Source organism: Phanerochaete carnosa, assembly GCF_000300595.1.
Source record: "Phanerochaete carnosa HHB-10118-sp unplaced genomic scaffold PHACAscaffold_1, whole genome shotgun sequence".
Lineage (NCBI taxonomy): Eukaryota > Fungi > Basidiomycota > Agaricomycetes > Polyporales > Phanerochaetaceae > Phanerochaete > Phanerochaete carnosa.
In genome coordinates, this window is record NW_006767628.1 from 836,557 (window position 1) to 854,976 (window position 18,420).

General features: G+C 53.1%; 5 protein-coding genes and 1 pseudogene across 6 annotated transcripts; 5 read left to right on the forward strand and 1 right to left on the reverse strand.

The window, feature by feature from the left end:
- Positions 1–206: 206 nt before the first annotated feature.
- Positions 207–277, forward strand: PHACADRAFT_t2 (annotated as a pseudogene). The gene has a single exon. The product of its transcript is annotated as a tRNA-OTHER (tRNA).
- A 1,596-nt stretch (positions 278–1,873) lies between these two features.
- Positions 1,874–3,564, forward strand: PHACADRAFT_246256 (uncharacterized protein). Its single transcript, XM_007389778.1, has 5 exons — positions 1,874–2,059; positions 2,127–2,503; positions 2,563–2,693; positions 2,759–3,168; positions 3,219–3,564. The coding sequence occupies exons 1-5, from the start codon at positions 1,887–1,889 to the stop codon at positions 3,397–3,399; spliced, it is 1,272 nt and encodes a 423-aa protein (XP_007389840.1). The 5' UTR covers positions 1,874–1,886; the 3' UTR covers positions 3,400–3,564.
- Positions 3,565–4,860: 1,296 nt separating this feature from the next.
- Positions 4,861–7,091, forward strand: PHACADRAFT_246257 (uncharacterized protein). Its single transcript, XM_007389779.1, has 7 exons — positions 4,861–4,963; positions 5,018–5,341; positions 5,399–5,614; positions 5,683–6,059; positions 6,108–6,238; positions 6,301–6,710; positions 6,762–7,091. The coding sequence occupies exons 3-7, from the start codon at positions 5,442–5,444 to the stop codon at positions 6,940–6,942; spliced, it is 1,272 nt and encodes a 423-aa protein (XP_007389841.1). The 5' UTR covers positions 4,861–4,963; positions 5,018–5,341; positions 5,399–5,441; the 3' UTR covers positions 6,943–7,091.
- A 1,207-nt stretch (positions 7,092–8,298) lies between these two features.
- On the reverse strand, positions 8,299–10,564 carry PHACADRAFT_246258 (uncharacterized protein; the record flags this gene model as incomplete). Its single annotated transcript, XM_007389780.1, has 9 exons — positions 8,299–8,481; positions 8,538–8,829; positions 8,888–9,159; positions 9,212–9,231; positions 9,284–9,462; positions 9,523–9,683; positions 9,749–9,834; positions 9,886–10,237; positions 10,296–10,564. Coding segments are annotated over 9 exons (1,718 nt in total), but the record flags the coding sequence as incomplete, so codon positions are not given.
- Positions 10,565–12,278: 1,714 nt separating this feature from the next.
- Positions 12,279–13,921, forward strand: PHACADRAFT_203593 (uncharacterized protein; the record flags this gene model as incomplete). Its single annotated transcript, XM_007389781.1, has 5 exons — positions 12,279–12,858; positions 12,910–13,040; positions 13,104–13,134; positions 13,177–13,513; positions 13,554–13,921. 5 exons carry the CDS (start codon positions 12,279–12,281, stop codon positions 13,675–13,677), a joined length of 1,203 nt encoding a protein of 400 aa, XP_007389843.1. The 3' UTR covers positions 13,678–13,921.
- A 2,035-nt stretch (positions 13,922–15,956) lies between these two features.
- Positions 15,957–17,665, forward strand: PHACADRAFT_203594 (uncharacterized protein; the record flags this gene model as incomplete). The annotated part of the gene is made up of 6 exons (XM_007389782.1): positions 15,957–16,129; positions 16,193–16,233; positions 16,264–16,572; positions 16,625–16,755; positions 16,822–17,228; positions 17,284–17,665. 6 exons carry the CDS (start codon positions 15,957–15,959, stop codon positions 17,459–17,461), a joined length of 1,239 nt encoding a protein of 412 aa, XP_007389844.1. The 3' UTR covers positions 17,462–17,665.
- Positions 17,666–18,420: the final 755 nt, after the last annotated feature.

Below are 18,420 nucleotides of genomic sequence, written 5' to 3' on the forward strand. Positions count from 1 at the left end.
GGAATCAATAGCAAATATTTAATGTTCCAATGTCTTAGCCACACTGGTGTCTTAGCCACGTCAGTGTCTTAGCCACGCCATCAGGATATACATTTGTACAATTACATTCCAATGCTTTAATACCTGATAATTGGCTACAATATTACAGCTAAGACTTTGAGGTAGAAAAGTGGTACTATAGGGCAATTCCAGCCTCACATTTGCAAGGTCTTATGCCTTAGTGGTATAGCGTGCTGCGGTTACTTTCGGGCCGCGGGTTCGATTCCCGCCTGTGCCATTTTTTGGGCTTTTCGGAAATTCTTCAGCGTGTCTTAGCCGCTCTTGGGCGCTTCTGGTGGCTAGTCCGGTGTAACTTAATAAGTTCCTGTGTCTGGGCCGCCGAACTGAAACTCTTGGTCCCTTGAAGGCGTGCCCAAAGGAAAACTGACTGCAGGTGCACTTCGTTTCCTTGAGAACAATTAATATTCGTCCAAACGTAATTATAATTAACCCTATATTCTATAGACCGTAACAGAAGTAGCATAAACAGGTTGAAATGTACGCCCTTATAACTAAAATGTCCATCTCTCAGCCATTGCAGAGGCTGATACGAGCCCATCGGAGCCGCGATCGAATCCATAGCACTACCAAATAAGTAAACTCATCGCCGGGAATCGGATACAGTAGTCCCGGCCGTCCGTTGCCCGTCTCGGCTTTCTCCTCTACCGCCCTTCGACGCCAACCACAACACTCTCAGAATCGAGACTTTCCTCAAATCCTCCGACTTCTCAGCCTCGGGCCATCCAAGGACTTATCTTATAAGATAAACCAGTGTGCGTAGGCCTCAGTGGTAAGTGCAGCGATCAGCGTGACTCATACTTCAAGTTGAAATGCCGGGCTACATGTTGATGGCTGGCATTATTCGTTCGTTATCCAGATGTTCTACTAGTCAATTGGCGATATTATATGGAACAGGGACCAGCTTAAAGCCTCTCTCGTCATACTTTGGCACCGCGTCGTACCAAGCGAGGAAGACAGCTAGAAATGTCTAGCGGCATACAAGCTTTTATTGGAATTGATGCTCGTGCAGTGCAGGACCCACTGAGGCATGCATGTCTGTGCAATATCTCCGACACGTATTGATTGGAATCCAAGCTTGCCGGTCCAATTCGGGTTCGGTACGAGAAAGTAGGTGACAGCAGGCGTCTCGTTTCTTGAAAGATATTGAGCCCAATATTAGAACAGGACTATGCAGCAACACGCACGCCAAGCTCGTCTCGATGGCATGCGTTCTCTACAGTTCTAGATAGTCAGTCCAAGCCAACAAACTTTTGGCGAGTTGAATCTGGCCTCTGCATGTATGTCTGGAAAATTCATGTTGTAATGCGGTGCTCATGTCGACAGCAAAATAGGAGTGAAGGCTGTCCATCCTATCACCGCACGTCAGTCTACGATAATTCTTGCGCATGGTTGTTACGTACGCGCTCACGGGAGTCGTCAATGGACTGGTGGTTCGACGGTGAGGACTAGGCTTTTCCTGCGACACTACGATAGAGGCCTCACCGTTATTCTGCATATGGGCCTGAGATGGCCGATTCTCTACCATAGAATAACGGGAATCGCATTTTTTCTGTCATACACGACTGCTCGTGGACGCAGCAGTAAGCCGCCAGGCACGATTATACCCGACCACCACCGTCGTCGGTCTAACCATGTCACCGATGGGCGGCTTGGAGCAATTTGAAGCATCGTATGCACTAAGCTTCCCTGCGGCCATACATACCTTCCAAGGTGGGTACATGGGTCAAGACGTCAGCAGTGTATAAAAGCGTGACCGAAGATTGTTCGCAGACCAACAGGATCTCCTGTTTTAACCTGCCTCTCCAGCCTCCGCCTGCCTTCGCACCATGCTTTACAAAGCAACTCTGGTCACTGTGACCCTGTCCCTCCTTGTCGTCGCAAGCCCCGTCGAACACGGTCCTGGCGTCAAGATTGCACTAGGGGAGCGCAGCACTTTCTCTCGTGCTGACGACACTTTCGACCACGAGAAGGCGATCCTGGACAACATCAAGACCCAAATGTACGTTTGCCATCGCTCTCCGCATCGCGCTGTCGTTCCTGACTACTCTCTGCCCAACTCTCTGCAGCAAATACCAGAGGAACCTCCGGAACCTGCTGGCGAATACGGGCAGCCTTCCCGAGGGCTGGGAGATTAAGGACTTCCTCACGATTCCTCCCTCCTCAGAGAAGCGTGCCGTTGGCACTGAAGCGCTCGCTGACTACCGGGACGTCGAGTGGATGGGCCCTATCACCATCGGTACTCCCAATCAGCTCTTCAGCATTGATTTCGACACCGGCTCGTCCGATCTGTGGGTCCCCAGCTCGTCCTGCACGAGCTCTACCTGTGTCAACAAGAAGAAGTACGATGCATCAAAATCGTCCACCTCTTCCCAGAAGAATGGTACCTTCACAATCGGGTACGGTGACAATTCGACTGTCTCTGGTCCCATCTACACCGACACAGGTAAGCTGATCGGACATCAGAGTCTATGATCACGGCATTCAGCTGAGATCCCCTTGTAGTGACTGTCGCTGGGCTCACCGCCACCGACCAGTACTTCTCTCCGGTCACGACGCTCTCGAGCTCCTTCGCGTCCGATCCGATCGACGGTATCCTGGGTCTTGCTTACCCTTCTCTCTCTCACTTTCGCGGGGTAGGTCTTCCTCTATCTCCTCCACTCTCTGCATGGCACGCTAACGCATCTTGTGCACTCCGTAGCAGACCCCGTTCTTCAACACTCTGATCAGCCAGAAGAAGGTCACCGCGGGCGAATTCGGCTTCACGCTAGGTTCAGTCGGTTCTGTGCTTTACCTCGGCGGCACCGACACGTCCAAGTATACTGGCTCGATTGAGTACCATGGCGTCAACACATCGACAGGATTTTGGCAGGCGAGCGGCGCAAAGTGCGCTGTCGGCTCCACGACCACGAGCAGCGGCTTCAACACGATCATCGACTCGGGCACGACGCTCATGTACGCCCCGCCGAACGCAGTCAGCGCCTTCTACGCGGCCATCCCGGGCAGCCACCTCTACGACTCTGAACGCGGGTACTATTCGTACCCCTGCAACTCACCTCCGGACGTCGGCTTCAACTGGGGTGGCAAGACCTGGAACATCACTCACGCCAAGTGTGTTTGAGCGTTGTCGCATTGCGGTCCGTACTGATCATGCCCTGCAGCTTCAACCATGGCCAGACCGCTTCAGGCAGTGGTCAGTGCATCGGCGCGCTCGTCGTCGCAAGCAAGAACCTCGGTCTTGGGAACAACACCTGGCTGCTCGGCGACAGCTTCATGAAGAACATCTACACCACGTTCTCGTTCGACAAGAACTCCGTCGGCTTTGCCACCCTCAAGGTCTAGGCGCCAAGTGCACTGGAATGTGCAGCAGTTGCGTGCTGGAGCCCCACTGAAACTGAGGATTCGGTTCTTGTAGGACAATAGTAGTACTGATTCGTGTTCCTGGACTTGCTCTGTCTGTTTGTACTTTGTACAGATCTTTTGCTGTGTACAGGATGCCTTGAAATCTTTCGCAATGCCAACACTCTGCTGCCTCATATTATTATCGAAGGTATCGCCGCATCGTGTTATTTCTGGACCGACCAATGGTAAGGTATCTCCTGCATTCAAGTGACTGGTTTGAACTTTGACGAATACGCACTTCGGAAGGCAAAATGAACGACGCTCACTCTCCGTATGGCTCTTTTTAGGCCTCATTTATGAGGTATCCAGAATAATTTTCGTCACCAGATATGCACGGAACTTCATGCCATGCGCCGACGTATTCGTACTACGACCATCGCCGGAATCGGACACGGAGCGCATGGGCGCTCCGATAGACGCCGATCAGCTTGCTGGCTTTCGACCGCCACTGTGGCCCAGCTCAGTCTGCAGAGCAGCCATAGTTCCTCTATGGTACGACTTAGAGAAATGCACTACTAATAGTGAGTTCATTGCGCAGCGCCGTCAGGGTCCTTTCGTGGGAGTTGATCAAAGTGCGCAGAAATTGGCAAGAGCAAAGAAACTTGAAATTTTGAAATTTAAAGTTGGCCAGTGATCATCCGCGTAGATGGCTGCGTCCAGAGTAATTGAATCCCGGATCGCGCATGTACCTATCCTCGAGCTTACATAACGACCCCTACACCCGGTGTGATAGTCATCTCACCAGCCATGTTCTTATACACGTTCAATTTGCGTGAGTACCGCTGACATGACCCATTTCTGAATGAAATATCAGATACACGAGCCTACGTGAAGCGGGCCTCCTTCTATTACAGGTCTTTCTGGAGCAATCTCGCAACGTGTATGGTTTTGTACGGTGCTATGAACGCGTGCGCAGAAGCCTGCCGTGAGTAGCTCGGACGAAACTCAAGGCCGACGCTGGAGTTTTCACTAGGTATGTGCAGACCGCATCGTCCACGTGACACTTGGGTCTGCTCATTGAAAAATCTACAGTTCAGGTGCAGCAGGGAAATGCGCGGCCAGCAGTCCAGACTCGGGTAGTATCAAATCCTACCAATAGGAACAGTGGCGATGATCTCTTGATTACGATCAGCTCAGAGCCCCACTTTTCTACGTCGGCGCCGCATTGTACTAGGCGGGGAAGACAACAAGGAATAGCACTCATGCTGGCCTTCGCTAATGCTCGTGCAATATAGCGAATAAGGATAGCCTACTATCTATGCTTAGGTAATGTCTAAGGCACGTGTTGATTGGCCTCCAAATTTGCCGATACAGTTCGGGTTCAACACGAGATGGTAAGCGATTGTAGGTGACTCGTTTCTTTAAACGTATTGAGCCAGTTCTTGGACTAGGGCCGTGTAGCAACACGCACGCCAGATCCATTCCGCTAGCGAGGGCTCCTTGACAAATCTCGACAATCAGTTCAAGCCAATAAAACTATGGCAAGTCGACCAGGGCTCTACGCGTATGTCCTCAAAATCTGCATTCTAAAGTGATACTGACATCGACAGCAAAATAGAAGCGAAGGTCATCGGAGTCATCACTTGACTGGTGGTTCGATGACGACCAGGCTTCTCCCTCAACAGCACAGCGGAAACCACACCGTTATTCTGCATACAGCTCTATAAACGGCTAGTTCATCTTGACGGGATAATGGGGAGCGTCTTGTTATTTCCATACACAGCTGCCTGTGAGTGCGACAGTCAGCCGCCACGCGCGACCGTGTCTGACCATCACCATCGTTGGTCTAACCATGTCCATCCGGGGACGCCAACGAGCGATTTGTACACCGAGCTTCTCTGCGACAAGACGTGCCTTCCAAGGCGGACACATGGGCCAAGGTGTCAGTGGTGCATAAAAGCATGATCGAGAGCTGTTTTCAGACCAACAGGATCTCTAGCTCCTGCCTCCCTGCCTCTTCAGCTTCCGCCTGCCTCCACACCATGTTCCACAAAGCGACTCTAGTCGCTGTTGCCTTCGCCCTCCTCACCGCCGCGAGTCCCGTCGTCCACGCTCCCGGCATTAAGATTTCACTTGAGGGGCGTAGCACACCGACTCGTGCTGATGGGACTTTCGACCACGAGAAGGCGACGCTGGACAGGATCAAGATCCAGAAGTGTGTTTCATATCGTTCTCTGCTATTGCATCGTTGTTACTGACTGCGCTCTGCACCTCCTTTTGCAGCAAGTACCAGAGGAACCTTCGAAACCTGCTAGCGAATACGGGTCGCCTTCCCGAGGGCTGGGAAGTTAAGGAATTCCTCACAATCCCTCTCTCTTTGGAGAAGCGTGCCGTTGGCACCGAGGCGCTCGTTGACGAAGATGAAATCGAGTGGCTGGGTCTGACCACAATTGGCACTCCCGGCCAGTCCTTCAAAATCGATTTTGACACTGGCTCGTCTGATTTGTGGGTACCCAGCTCGTCCTGTTATAGATCGGCCTGCGCCGATAAGAGCAAGTACAATGCGGTGGCATCGGCCACCTCTTCGCTGAAGAACGGCACCATCAGAATCGGGTACGGTGAAGGATCGGGTGTCTCTGGTCCCATATACACCGACACTGGTGAGCCAGAAATTATAATCATGGGATTCAGCTGAGAATCCCTTGTAGTGATCGTCGCTGGACTCACCGCTACCGACCAATACTTCTCTCCGGCCACGACAATCTCGAGCTTCTTCGAGACCGACCCGACTGATGGCGTCATGGGTCTTGCCTATCCCTCTCTCTCGAGCTTTCAAGGGGTAGGGCTTCCTCTATCTCCGCTCTCTGCATGGCACGCTGACGCATCTTGTGCGCCTCGTAGCAGACCCCGTTCTTCAGTACCCTGATCAGCCAGCGCAAGGTCAACGCTGGCGAATTTGGTTTCACGCTAGGGTCGGTCGGCTCGGAGCTCTACCTCGGTGGCACCGACACCTCCAAGTATACCGGCGACATTGAGTACCACAGCATCGACACATCGACGGGTCTCTGGCAGGCGAGCGGCGCGAAGTGCACTGTCGGGTCTAAGACCACGAACAGCGGCTTCAACACGATCATTGACTCGGGTACGACGTCTATTTCCGCCCCGGAAAGCGCAGTCAACGCCTTCTACGTGGCGATCCCGGGCAGCCAAATCTGGAATCATGTAGAAGGGTCGATCACGTACCCCTGCAACTTGACTCCGGACGTCAGCTTCAGTTGGGGCGGCAAGACTTGGGAAATCACGAGGGCCAAGTGGGTTCGAGCGCTGTTGCACTGCAGTCCGTACTGATCGTGCCCATGCAGCTTCAACCTCGGTGAGACTCATCAAGGCAGTGGCCGGTGCTTCGGCGCACTCTTTATCGCAAGCGATAGGCTCGGGCTCGGGAACAATACCTGGCTTGTCGGCGACGCCTTCATGAAGAACGTCTATACCACGTTCTCTTTTGATAAGAACGCCGTCGGCTTTGCTACCCTCAAAGTCTAGACGTCGAGGGTACTGGAGCGTGCAGCGGTTGCGCGCTAGGGCTTGACTGAATTTGAATAATCAATATTGGTCCCTGTACCAGTAGGACCATAGTAGCGATGGTCCATGTTCCTAGATTTGCCCTATCTGTTTGTACAGATTATCAAGACGTTTTGCGTGTGATGTCTTGAACCCTTCCGTATCGCTAACCCTTTCCGTCTCAGATGATGATTGGAAGTATCACCGTCTCATTTTATTTTTTTGGTCCAATAAACGCGCCTCCCGCATTTAAGCCGGTCTAGCTCGCACTTCGGAAGGTATAATGAGGCTGTTACGGTACGAGTGGTCAGTGCGCGCCGCGTCTCCACTGTCCGCACAGCTCGTCGAAAGCATCTACAAAATAGCCGAGATAATTTTTGTTGCTTTACATGCCCGAGGTCTTGTACAACACGTCACCAGTCGACACATTCGTACTACGATAAGTGCCAAATCAGACTCGGCCTCGATGTACCGATGCTGCAGTGTCAGATAGACGCGGCGGCTTGTGCGTATATCTTCTTCGCTTTCGACCGTCAATGTTGCCCAACTCAGCCCACAGAACGGCCTAGATTTTGCTGTGGTATGACATAGAGAGAAGGCATTAATGCTGGTGATTAGTTTACTATGTAGTGAAGTCAGGGCTATCATACGATATACCTGATGTGAAGCCCCTGTCAATTTTAGGCAGCAAGAGTAAAGAAACCTGAAAGCTGACCAATCATGTGGATAGTTTCGTTCTGCAGAAATCATGTCCCACATTCCTCATTATCCTCTCCTCTGGTCAACATAGCGACTGATGCACGCCCTGCGGCCTTCCCTTCTCTCTTCTCCGAATTGTTCAGCAGTCGCTTGACGTATCGGTCCTCACGATGTCCTGAACTAGTTATTAGACATTGTATTTGGTAAGTTGAGCACGGTCGGCGGAAGTATGTCTTCTGTTTGCTAGAGGATCGGCACCAGCGAAAATGTCGAGGGACAGCCTAAGGAGGCGGCCACCGAGTCGCCTCCGCTGGCCTCGTCGGATCCCACGCCCCATCCGGCCCCACCGAGCCGAAACGGCAGGGGCTTTCCCTGCACTGTCTGCACAGATTTCGCCAGCCTCCACCACCACCCTGTTACAACGACGGTTCAACGCCGATCGCAGTGGTAGCGAAGTAGACTGGACAGCACGCTCGTTCTCCAGCCTGAACCTGACTCTTCGGCGGGGTAATTCTGGTGCGCGATGATACAGAGCACCTGGAAGCCCATGTCCTTCGCGTTACCGCGACATGTGAGGATCTCCGCATATACGGCTACAAAATGGTTAACTCAGGGACTCGGGATGCGAACAGCTGGTTTGTAAGATGGCATTGGCTGGCTCCTGATTGCCATCCCAAGTCCAATAATAGCGTTTATAGGGCGGTCTTGTAATGCACAGTAGCTGCAATTAAAAGTCTACAATTTCGCTCTAGCTGTATACTGGGCTTCAAACCTCTCTTGCAACAGACGTCTCAAGATCTTGTCCGTCGGACTTTTAGGAATCTGTTTGGACCATATCATGAAAAAAATTCTTCAAACGAAATATAGAGAGATTTTACCTCGTTGACAACCTCGAATCCACCCCGCAACCACTTGTACGGGCTGAGATTTTTTTTCGTCCACGCTTCCAACGCCTTGACGGCCTCTTCGGCTCCCCTGCGCTTGCCCTCATCGCTGAGCACAACCCAAGCCCGCGGAACCTTCTCGTCCGACGTCCTGCCGCCGGACACCCCGGCGACGCACGCATCAGTGATGAGCCCGTCTGGCTGCGCGTGCAGGACATTCTCTATCTCGCTCGGCGAGACTTGCGCTCCGCCGACCTTGAGCGTGTCCTTCTTGCGCTCGACAAAGCTACAACAGCGTACGAAGTCAGCATGGCGACGACGTCCCGCGAAACAGCGATGCGTACTGCAAAAACCCGTCCTTGTCGATGCGCATCTGGTCTCCTGTCCTCACCCAACCGTCGACGAACGTCTCCTGCGTCGCTTGCTCGTTCCCGTAGTAGCCAAGCGCCACGACAGGCGCCTTGACCCACAGCTCCCCGGGCTCGTCAACGTCCGCCTCCGAGCCGTCCTCGCGGACCGTCCGGACCTCAACGTTGGAGTTGATGAGGCCGCATGTCGAGTCCGGCACCTTCAGGCCAAACATGCCGTCGAAGGACTTGCGAGAAATCCCGAAAGTCTGAATGCATGTCAGCGGATGCTTCGACCGGACGGTCGTAATTTGAGCTCACCAGCTCCGACATGCCGTACCCTTTACTACGCAGTCAACAATTTTGTTCATAGAGAAAAGTTCGGGGACAGACCTTCCGACAGCGTTACGTTGCCGAAGTGCGACAGGAAGTTGTCCCGCAGTGTCGTAGGAAGATGCGCCGCGCCGCATCCCGCGCTGGCCAACGAACTGAAGTCGGTTTTGGCGGAATCGGGATGGTTTAGCAGCTGGTGCACGGCAGATGGGACTAGCGCAAGGGCTTCGATGCGGTACCTTCGTTGAGGCAAGATAATAATAAAAACAATTCAAGCGATTGACAAGAGTATGTCTTACTTGGGGATGGCTTTCAAGACTGCACTGGCCTCCCACTTCTCCATGATGACGAAAGTCACGGGGGCCATGCCAAACATGCGGAATGCGACAATGTTCAGGGGGTAGGCGTGGTACATTGGTAGAAAACACAGGGCAACAGGCGGTGCTTTGGGCGGGGTCAGCTTAGGGAATAGTCAGCAAGGAGAGGAGTCAGCAGAAGAGTGACAGCCAAGGCATTCAGGCGCACCTCGCGGAGAAACTTTATCTCCTCCTGTCTCCATATTGCTTGCGAGAGCACCATCGCCCAAAGATTCCCATGCGAAATCATGACAGCTAGGACGGGATTTTCAGCGCAATTCAGCAGAAACCAGTATATCGGCCTACCCTTTGGCAGACCACTAGTTCCACTCGAGAACACAAAGTATGCCAGAGTGTTCTTATTAGCAAGACGAACCGGCTCGCGTGAAATAGAGCCCTTTCGGATGCGGTTGACTAGGTCTTGTAGACTCAGGCGTTCGTCACCGCTGCTACCTTCCAAAATGTAAATCTGCTTCTCAGGCAGGCCAACTTCCTTCGCCGCAGCGAGTGCAGTGGGAAGCAGGGCTGGCTGCACGAACAAATAATTCGGCTTTACCGTTTTGAGGCTGTGCGCGAGCTCATACGCCGTGGCATACGCCGACAGGTTCGCAAAAGGCGTCGTAATTGCGAGGAGCGCGTGTACAAGTGCGGCATAACTCTATAGCCGCGGTCAGTGCTGTGCGCAATACAATCGCAGAATCTGTGAGCCCACGTACCACGCAGTTGTGGCTGAATATGCCGACAATGTCGCCTGCCTCGCCACCGAGCCCCAGACCGCCGCGTGCTGGCGGCACACCGAGCGCCGTCGCTGCGTCGCGCACGAACTCGTAGTAATTGCGGAGCGAGTGTTTGAGCCCAGTGGCAGCATCGACATAGACAGTGTAATCTGCGATCTGTGCGCCCTGCGGGGCCTTGAAGAACAGGTCGAAGACGTTTGCGTCCGGAATGGGTGGTAGATCCGGTAGCTGGGATTTGATGTGCATTGCTCGAACACTTGCGCACCAGTCAGTTGTGTCAGAAGAAGAACGATGTGGTGTGAACGGAGACGGCAGCGAGACTTCAAGCTATTAAGCCTCATATACGGCACCTGTGTCGAACGCTATCCGGGTTCCTGCACGGCGATATCCGGTGGAGGCGGCGCTTTGTATTTAGGCAGCAATGCCGTCCGGGAGCGGGTAGCGTCATGCTGATATGCTCGAGGCCGAGCTAAGCTAGCAAACTTAGCGAAGGCACAGATGAACGCAGAGTAATGTATTCCGCTAGAAAAAAACTTGACTTGATTTCGATCGCTTTCCCCACCGGCAAGAAGCGCCCAAATTGATTTCTCCGACAACTTTCCAAATTCACCATCAATCAGGGAAAAAAAAGTCCATATTGGAGGGAAAACTGGTCAGGTCGGGGTTTCCTCCATTTTGGGTCATAGCTTCTGCTTCGTCTTACAGCTCACTACCACAATACCTGCTCGCGCTTCCTACAGATCAGTGCGTCCGTCGCTCGCCCTCCGTCTGCTGGGAAGCCAAGTTACATGCCCAGTAGTGAAGCAGCACTGCGGCACGCCATGCCTCTCCTGTTTTCACGGTCGCATCCGTCCATGAGCTGAGGCTTCGAGTGACGAGATGGACTCGTACACTCGATCCAACATACAGCACTGGGGAACAAAATCACCGCAGCTGGATACTCTGTTCCCTCTGCCGCCCAGCAACGTCGACCACACGATATCGCTAGAACTGAGACTTTAGTCAAATCCGCCCGCTTCTCAGCTCCGCGCCATCATACGAGGACCTATCCCCTACAACAAATTACTGTGCGTAGATCTTTTGGTAGATTTAGCGAACAAGTGCGACGATACTTATCGATGGCTGGTAATCCCTGTTCGTTGTCCGGGTACCTCCACCAGTCGATGAGCGGTGGTCTCTGGATCAGGAGTCGGATCAGAACCTCACTTTCCATCAGTCGGCGCTACGTTATACTACGCGAGGAAAACAGCAAGCGTCAACTATGCTCGTGCAATGTGGCGAATAAAGCCACAATGCACACGCCAAGTTCATCCCGCTGGCATGTGTTCTCGACGGTTTTGACGGTCGGCACGAGCTAACGGTGTTGTGGTGAGTTAAACCGAGCTCTACGCGTACGTCTTTGGCATTTATGTTATAATACGATGCTTATGCTGACAGCAAAATAGAAGCGAAGAACGCCCGTCTCATCGCAGTACGCCAGTTTACGACGGTTTCTTGCCTGTTGCTGTCCCATGCACGCTCTCCGGAGTCGTCCCTTGGCCGGTGGTTCGATGATGATGACCAAGCTTCTTCTACAACACCACGATGAGGGCCACACCATTATTCTGCATATGAATGAACGATTCACCATGACGGGACGGCGAGGAGCGTACCGCTCTTGCCATATATAACCGCCTGCGTACACACTAGTTTATAATCAGCTGCCAGGCGCGATTGTATCTAATAACCGCCACCGTCGATCTAACCATGTCCATCTAGGGACGCCGACGGGCGGTTTGGGGTATCACATGGGTCAAGCTTCCCCGCAGTACTGTACGCCTTCCAAAGGGGGCACATGGGTCAAGACAATGGGGTGCATCAAAGCATTACGATGGGTTGATTGTTTGCAAACTAACAGGATCTCCTGCTCCTGCTTGACTCTTCAGCCTTCGTTCGCCTCCATATCATGTTACCCCGGTTTCCATGGTCCTCGCCCTCCTCGCCACCGCAGGCCCCGTCGTCCGCACTCCTGGCATCAGGATTGCACTAGGGGAGCGCAGCACGCTGGCTCGTGCTGACGGGACCTTCGACCACGAGAGGACCATCCTGCACAACATCAAGACCCACAAGCGCGCCCTCCGCCGCTCTTTTCGTGCTTTGGTCGCTAACCTCTATGATGCACCCCGCAGCAGGTACCATAGGAATCTCCGGAGCTCCTTGATTTCCACAGCCTCTGGGAAGGCTGAGGAGATCAAGGGGTTTCGCACGATCTCTCCCTCTTCGCAGAGGCGTGACGTTGGCGTTGAGTCGCTCATTGACGAGAATGACAATGAATGGCTGGGCGAGATCTCCATCGGTACTCCTGGCCAGCTCTTCCTGATCGACTTTGACACTGGCTCGTCTGACTTATGGGTTCCCGGTTCGTCCTGCACGAGCTCGACCTGTGACAACAAGAGCAAGTACGATGCGTCAAGATCGTCCACTTCTTCCCAGAAGAGCGGCACCTTCGAAATCCATTACGGTGATGGTTCAACGGTCTCTGGTCCAGTTTACACCGACACTGGTAAGCTATCTAGAATTTGCAGCCGTGCACCCAGCTGAGACTCCCTCGTAGTGGCCGTCGCCGGACTCACTGCCACTAATCAATATTTCTCTCCAGTAACTACTCTTTCGAGCTCTTTCGAAGACGATCCCACTGAGGGTATCTTAGGCCTTGCCTACCCCTCCCTCTCGAACCCTGGAGAGGTATATCTTCTTCTATCTCCGTCATTTCCTTTACGCACGCTGACACTCGCTGGGCCGTACCAGAACCCCGTATTTAACACGCTAGTCGAACAGGGTAGGGTCGACGAAAGCGTATTCGGCTTCGTGCTCGCCTAAGAGGGGTCGGAGCTCTTCCTTGGTGGCACGGACCTCCTCAGGTACACTGGCTCTATCGAGCACCACGACGTCGACACGTCGACAGAATTCTGGCAGGCTACGAACGCCCAGTGCGTCGTCGATTCTACGACCGCGAGCAGCGGCTTTGCCCCCATTATCGACCCTGGCACGACCATCATGTATGGGCCGTCGAGCGCGGTCCAGAGCGTCTACGCAGCGATCCCAGACAGCGCCGCCTTCGACTCGGATGGTGGGCTTTACTCGTACCCGTGCAACTCGCCTCCGACCGTCGGCTTCAACTGGGGCAGCAAGACGCGGAGCATCACAAGTGAATTTAGGTGCTGTCGCATTGTAGACCGTTCTGATCATGCCCTGCAGCTTCAACCTCGGAGAGACTGCAGAAGGCAGTGGCCAGTGCGTCGGCGTGCTCGCCACTGGAAGTGAAAGCCTCGGTCTCGGGGACAACACCTGGGGGCCTGGCTGCTCGGCGACTGCTTTATGAAGAACGTCTACACCGCGTTCTCGTTCGAGAGAGACGCCGTCGGCTTCGCCACCCTCACCTAGGTAACGAAGACACCTGAGCATGCTGCAGCGACGCCGTGAAGGTCTTAAGATAATGTTCGAATAGATGGAACGGTTGTTTCTCTTGAAACTGTTGTAGCACTTATGTGTGTGTTAAGGCTTCTCTGCTTGCAGTTTGTGCAAGTTCTCTGCTGTATAGGACTCCTATAGGCTATTGTAATGCTGATATTCTTTTTTACTGTAAATGATCATCGAAAACATCGCTGTCTCGTGCCCTTGCACCGTCTGATGCACGCCTACATCAATTAAACCTGCTTAAGTCTCAAGTTCCGAGTCGATTAGCTGCGTTGTTGCTTCATACTCTCAGAGTCTCATCCGATACGCGGCCAGTTGACATGCTCGTACTACTACGATCTATTGCTGAGGTCAGACACTACTCCTGAGCCAGTGTATATTCTCACAGCCTCATATATACTGTAGTAGTCAGTATTTGATGTGCATTGCTCGAATGATTGCGTACCGGTCAGCTGTCTCAGAAGAAGGACGATGTAGTAGGAATGGAGACGGCAGCGAGACTTTGTGCACAGTATCCAAATCGAATATCAGTGCCGGGCTCAATAGACAGAAACCTGCGCTGTGATATCCGGTGGGGGAAGGGTTTAAGCTATACTATAGGCTCTCACATTGTCCTGTAGCGGGTGACGCTATGATGATATATGCTTGACATCAAGCTAAGTGGCGGCACATATTACTGCGGATATTCCGTTAGAGAAACTTAGCTTGATTCTCGGTTGAGACGGCTATGTTACCAATCATTGGGCTTTCCCCATTTTTGGTCGTAACTTCTGCTTCGCCTTACGGCTCGCCGCTACAATACCTGCTCGCGTTTCCTGTCCATCAGCACATGGTCGCCGCCTGCCTGGAAAGCCTGGTCACATATGCGTAAATTTGACCCCAAATAAAATATGGAGTCGATCTCAACTTACCGTCCCTGAAGCCTCAGCCATCCTCACATGTTGGATAGAAGTGTAATGCAGCACAAGGGGTAGGCGCGATCGCAGTCGCTGAAATCAACCTCTCCCAGGCGCCGCGGGATCCCGTGAGCAAGATAAGATGAGATAACAAGCGGACACCAGTTGGTTTCAGCGCTTGGCTAGAGGGCCTCCCTTAGATGCAGCATACGCCACATCTGTCCTGCTTTCACCGCTTCAGCGAGCGGACATAGGGCGGTGGCGATGTCGGCCGGCCACGTAGCGCCAGGAAATGGAACTTCTGCGACGGAGCCGAGACGGAATGTTTCCCCACAGCGCACGTTTACACCCTGCGGAAGGCTCAGTAGCTTGTGACAAAACAAAGGACGAACGAATCCGGAGCGGATGGCAGTACCATGACGCGTGCGCGTGACATCCGAATTGATGCAGTGGCACCACTACCTGTTCATTGTCGAGGTACTTCTGCCAGTCGGTTAGCGGTGGTCTTTGGACTAGGGATCCCGGTCGGCTCAGAACCCCACTTCCCGTACGTCGGGACCGCGTTGTATTAGGCGGGGAAGACGGCAAGAAACAGCTAGCGCCATGCAAGCCTTCGTTATGCTTGTGCAATGTGTCGAATAAGCCTGTTGATGCGACTTGGGCGCAGCGCGAGAGACTAAGCAATTGTAGGTTACTCATTTCTTGAGACTTATTGAGCCAAATTTCGGCCTAGGGCTATGTAGCGACGCACATGCTAGTTCATCCTACTAGCATGCATTCTCGACAATCAAATCAGACCAACAAAATTGTGACAAGTCGTGACAAGTCAACCCGGACTCTACGCGTATGCCCATACCATTTACGCTACAATGCGGTGTTCATGTCAGCAGCCAAATAGAAGAGGAGACTATCTGTCTCATCTCCAAATGTCAGTCCAGGATGGTTTCTTCCCCGCGGTCGTTACATACGCGCTCATCAGAGGATAGCAGGGAGCATGCTGTTTTTGTTATATACAACTGCCTGAAGGCGCACTAATCTCAATTAACCGCTCGGAGCGCAATTGTATCTGACCACAGCCATTGCCGGTCTAACCATGTCCATCTAGGGACGCCGACGGGCGGTTTGGGGCATTATATGCCCCAAGCTTCCCTGTAACACTACACGGCTTCCAAGGCGGGAACATGGACCAAGGCCATGGGGTGCATAAAAGCACGACAGTGGGCTGTTTGCAGACCAACAGGATCTCTTGTCCTCGCGTGCTCCTTCAGCCTTCGTCTGCCTTCATACCATGTTCTGTAAAGCGACCCTGGTTTCCGTGGCTCTTGCCCTCCTCGCCACCGCAGGCCCCGTCGTCCGCACTCCTGGCATCAGGATTGCACTAGGGGAGCGCAGCATGCTGACTCGTGCTGACGGGACCTTCGACCACGAGAAGGCGATCCTGAACAACATCAAGACCCAGAAGTGTGTTTTGTACTCCTCTGCTTCATATTTCGGTTACTGACCTCCCTGTGATGTTCCCTGTAGCAAGTACCAGAGGAACCTTCGGAGCCTGCTGGCGAACAAGGGTAGTCTTCCTGAAGGCTAGGAAATTAAAGAGTTCCGCACAATCCCTCCCTCTTTGCGGAAGCGTGCCTTTGGTATCGAACTGCTTGATCCTGCCAAAGATGGCAGCAAATGGCTGGGTTCTATCACGATCGGTACTCCTGACCAGCCCTTCAACATTGACTTCGACACCGGCTCGTCCGATCTATGGGTTCCCAGCTCGTCCTGCACGAGCTCGACCTGCAGCAGCAAGAACAAGTACGATGCCTCAGCTTCGTCCACCTCTTCCGAGCAGAGCGGTACATTCACAATCGTGTACGGTGAAAATTCGACCGTCTCTGGTCCCATCTACACCGACACTGGTTAGCTGTCCAGAATATCTGACCATGGTACTCAGCTGAGATCCTCTCGTAGTAACCATCGCTGAGCTCTCCGCCACCGACCAGTACTTCTCTCCGGTCACGACGCTCTCGAGCTCCTTCGCGTCTGATTCGATTGACGGCATCCTGGGTCTTGCCTATCCTGATCTCTCGAGCCTTGGTGGGGTGTGTCTTCTTCTATCCCCACCGCTTCCTGTACAACAAGCTGACATTTCCTGTGCTCTGTACCAGAACCCCTTCTTCAACACGCTTATCGAGCAGGGCACGGTCGACGCGGGCGAGTTTGGCTTTGTCCTAGCCTCGGTCGACTCGGAGCTCTTCCTCGGCGGCACCGATACGTCCAGGTATATCGGCTCAATCGAGTACCATGACATCGACACGTCGACAGGTTTTTGGCAGGCAACGGGCGCGGCGTGTTCCGTTGGCTCCACGACCACGAACAGCGGCTTCGACACCATCATCGACTCGGGCACGACGATTATGTACGGCCCGCCAAACGCAGTCCAGAGCTTTTACGCGGCGATCCCGGGCAGTGCCGAATACGACTCGGATCAAAGATTTTACTCGTACCCTTGCGACTCACCTCCGACCGTCGGCTTCAACTGGGGCGGCAAGACCTGGGAGATCACTGAGGACAAGTGTGTTTGACCCCACAGCTATCGCATCGCAGTCCGTTCTGATCATGCCTCATAGCTTCAACCTCGGCGAGACCGAAAGTGGCAGCGGCCAGTGTATCGGTACGCTTGCCGCCGCCAGCAAGAGCCTCGGTCTAGGGGATAACACCTGGCTGCTCGGCGATGCCTTTATGAAGAACGTCTACACCACGTTCTCGTTCGACAGGAACGCCGTCGGCTTCGCCACCCTCGCCTAGGCGCCAAGGGCACCTGTCGGAGTGTGCGGCGGTCGCGTGTGGGAGCTTGACTGAACCTGAGTAGCTGATTCTTATAGGGTTATGGTAGCACTGTTCTATGTTCCTGGACAGGCTTGACTTGATCTGTTTGTTTGTGCGGATTCTTCGTAGAGTGCAATATGCTTTGAATTCTTTCGCAATGAAACCCTTTTGTAATGTTAACTCTTTTCTATCTTAAAAGTTCATTTATTGCATCACGCTTCGTGTCTCTTTTTTGGACCAACGCGCAGTTCCAACCATCCACACAGCTTATTGAAGACATTTATGAAATATTCAGAATGGTTCTTGTCGCTCTATATGCCTATGGTCACTGACACCCCACTAGTCGACTGCCATTCTACTACGACGATTGCCGAAATCAGGCACCGGGAGACAGACGCCAGCGCTCATATTACTTTTGTTTCCGACCGTCACTGTAGCTCAGTCACAGCTCAGCCTGCGGAGCAGCCATATTTCCGCTATGGCAAGATGTGGAGAGAATGCAGCGCTGTTGATAGTGAGTTTACTGCGCGCGCGGTGCCGTTAGGGCCACTGTGTCCAAGGTGCGCAGAAACCGGCGAGAGCAAGAAATCTGGAAGCTAACCATTCGTTTAGATAGCTTCGTTCCGCATAGATGAATTCCCAGATCGCGCATGGCTCTATTCTCCGGTCGACATAGCAACTAGTGCACGCCCTGTGACTTCATTCCATCTCCTTGTCCAGTAATACTGGCTCTGCTCGCCGGAGGATCAGCACCAGGAAAGTGTCAAGAGATGAAGGAAATCGTCTCCGCTGGCACGATCGGTCCGCGTCCTCTCTCCGGCTTCGCTGAGCGGAACTTGTCTCCTAATTTCCTCTTCTTTCATTTGTGTGGCAATGAGAGCATTATCAGCAATCAGACGTGGTTTATAGGAATTCCATACATAGCAATGTTACCTGGC

Coding starts and splice junctions, on each gene's coding strand:
- PHACADRAFT_246256 (XM_007389778.1), top strand. CDS start 1,887: ATGCTTTACAAAGCAACTCTGGTCACTGTGACCCTGTCCCTCCTTGTC. Junction 2,694..2,758: donor CTCTCTCTCACTTTCGCGGG/GTAGGTCTTCCT, acceptor TGCACTCCGTAG/CAGACCCCGTTCTTCAACAC. Junction 3,169..3,218: donor TGGAACATCACTCACGCCAA/GTGTGTTTGAGC, acceptor CATGCCCTGCAG/CTTCAACCATGGCCAGACCG.
- PHACADRAFT_246257 (XM_007389779.1), top strand. CDS start 5,442: ATGTTCCACAAAGCGACTCTAGTCGCTGTTGCCTTCGCCCTCCTCACC. Junction 6,239..6,300: donor CTCTCTCGAGCTTTCAAGGG/GTAGGGCTTCCT, acceptor TGCGCCTCGTAG/CAGACCCCGTTCTTCAGTAC. Junction 6,711..6,761: donor TGGGAAATCACGAGGGCCAA/GTGGGTTCGAGC, acceptor GTGCCCATGCAG/CTTCAACCTCGGTGAGACTC.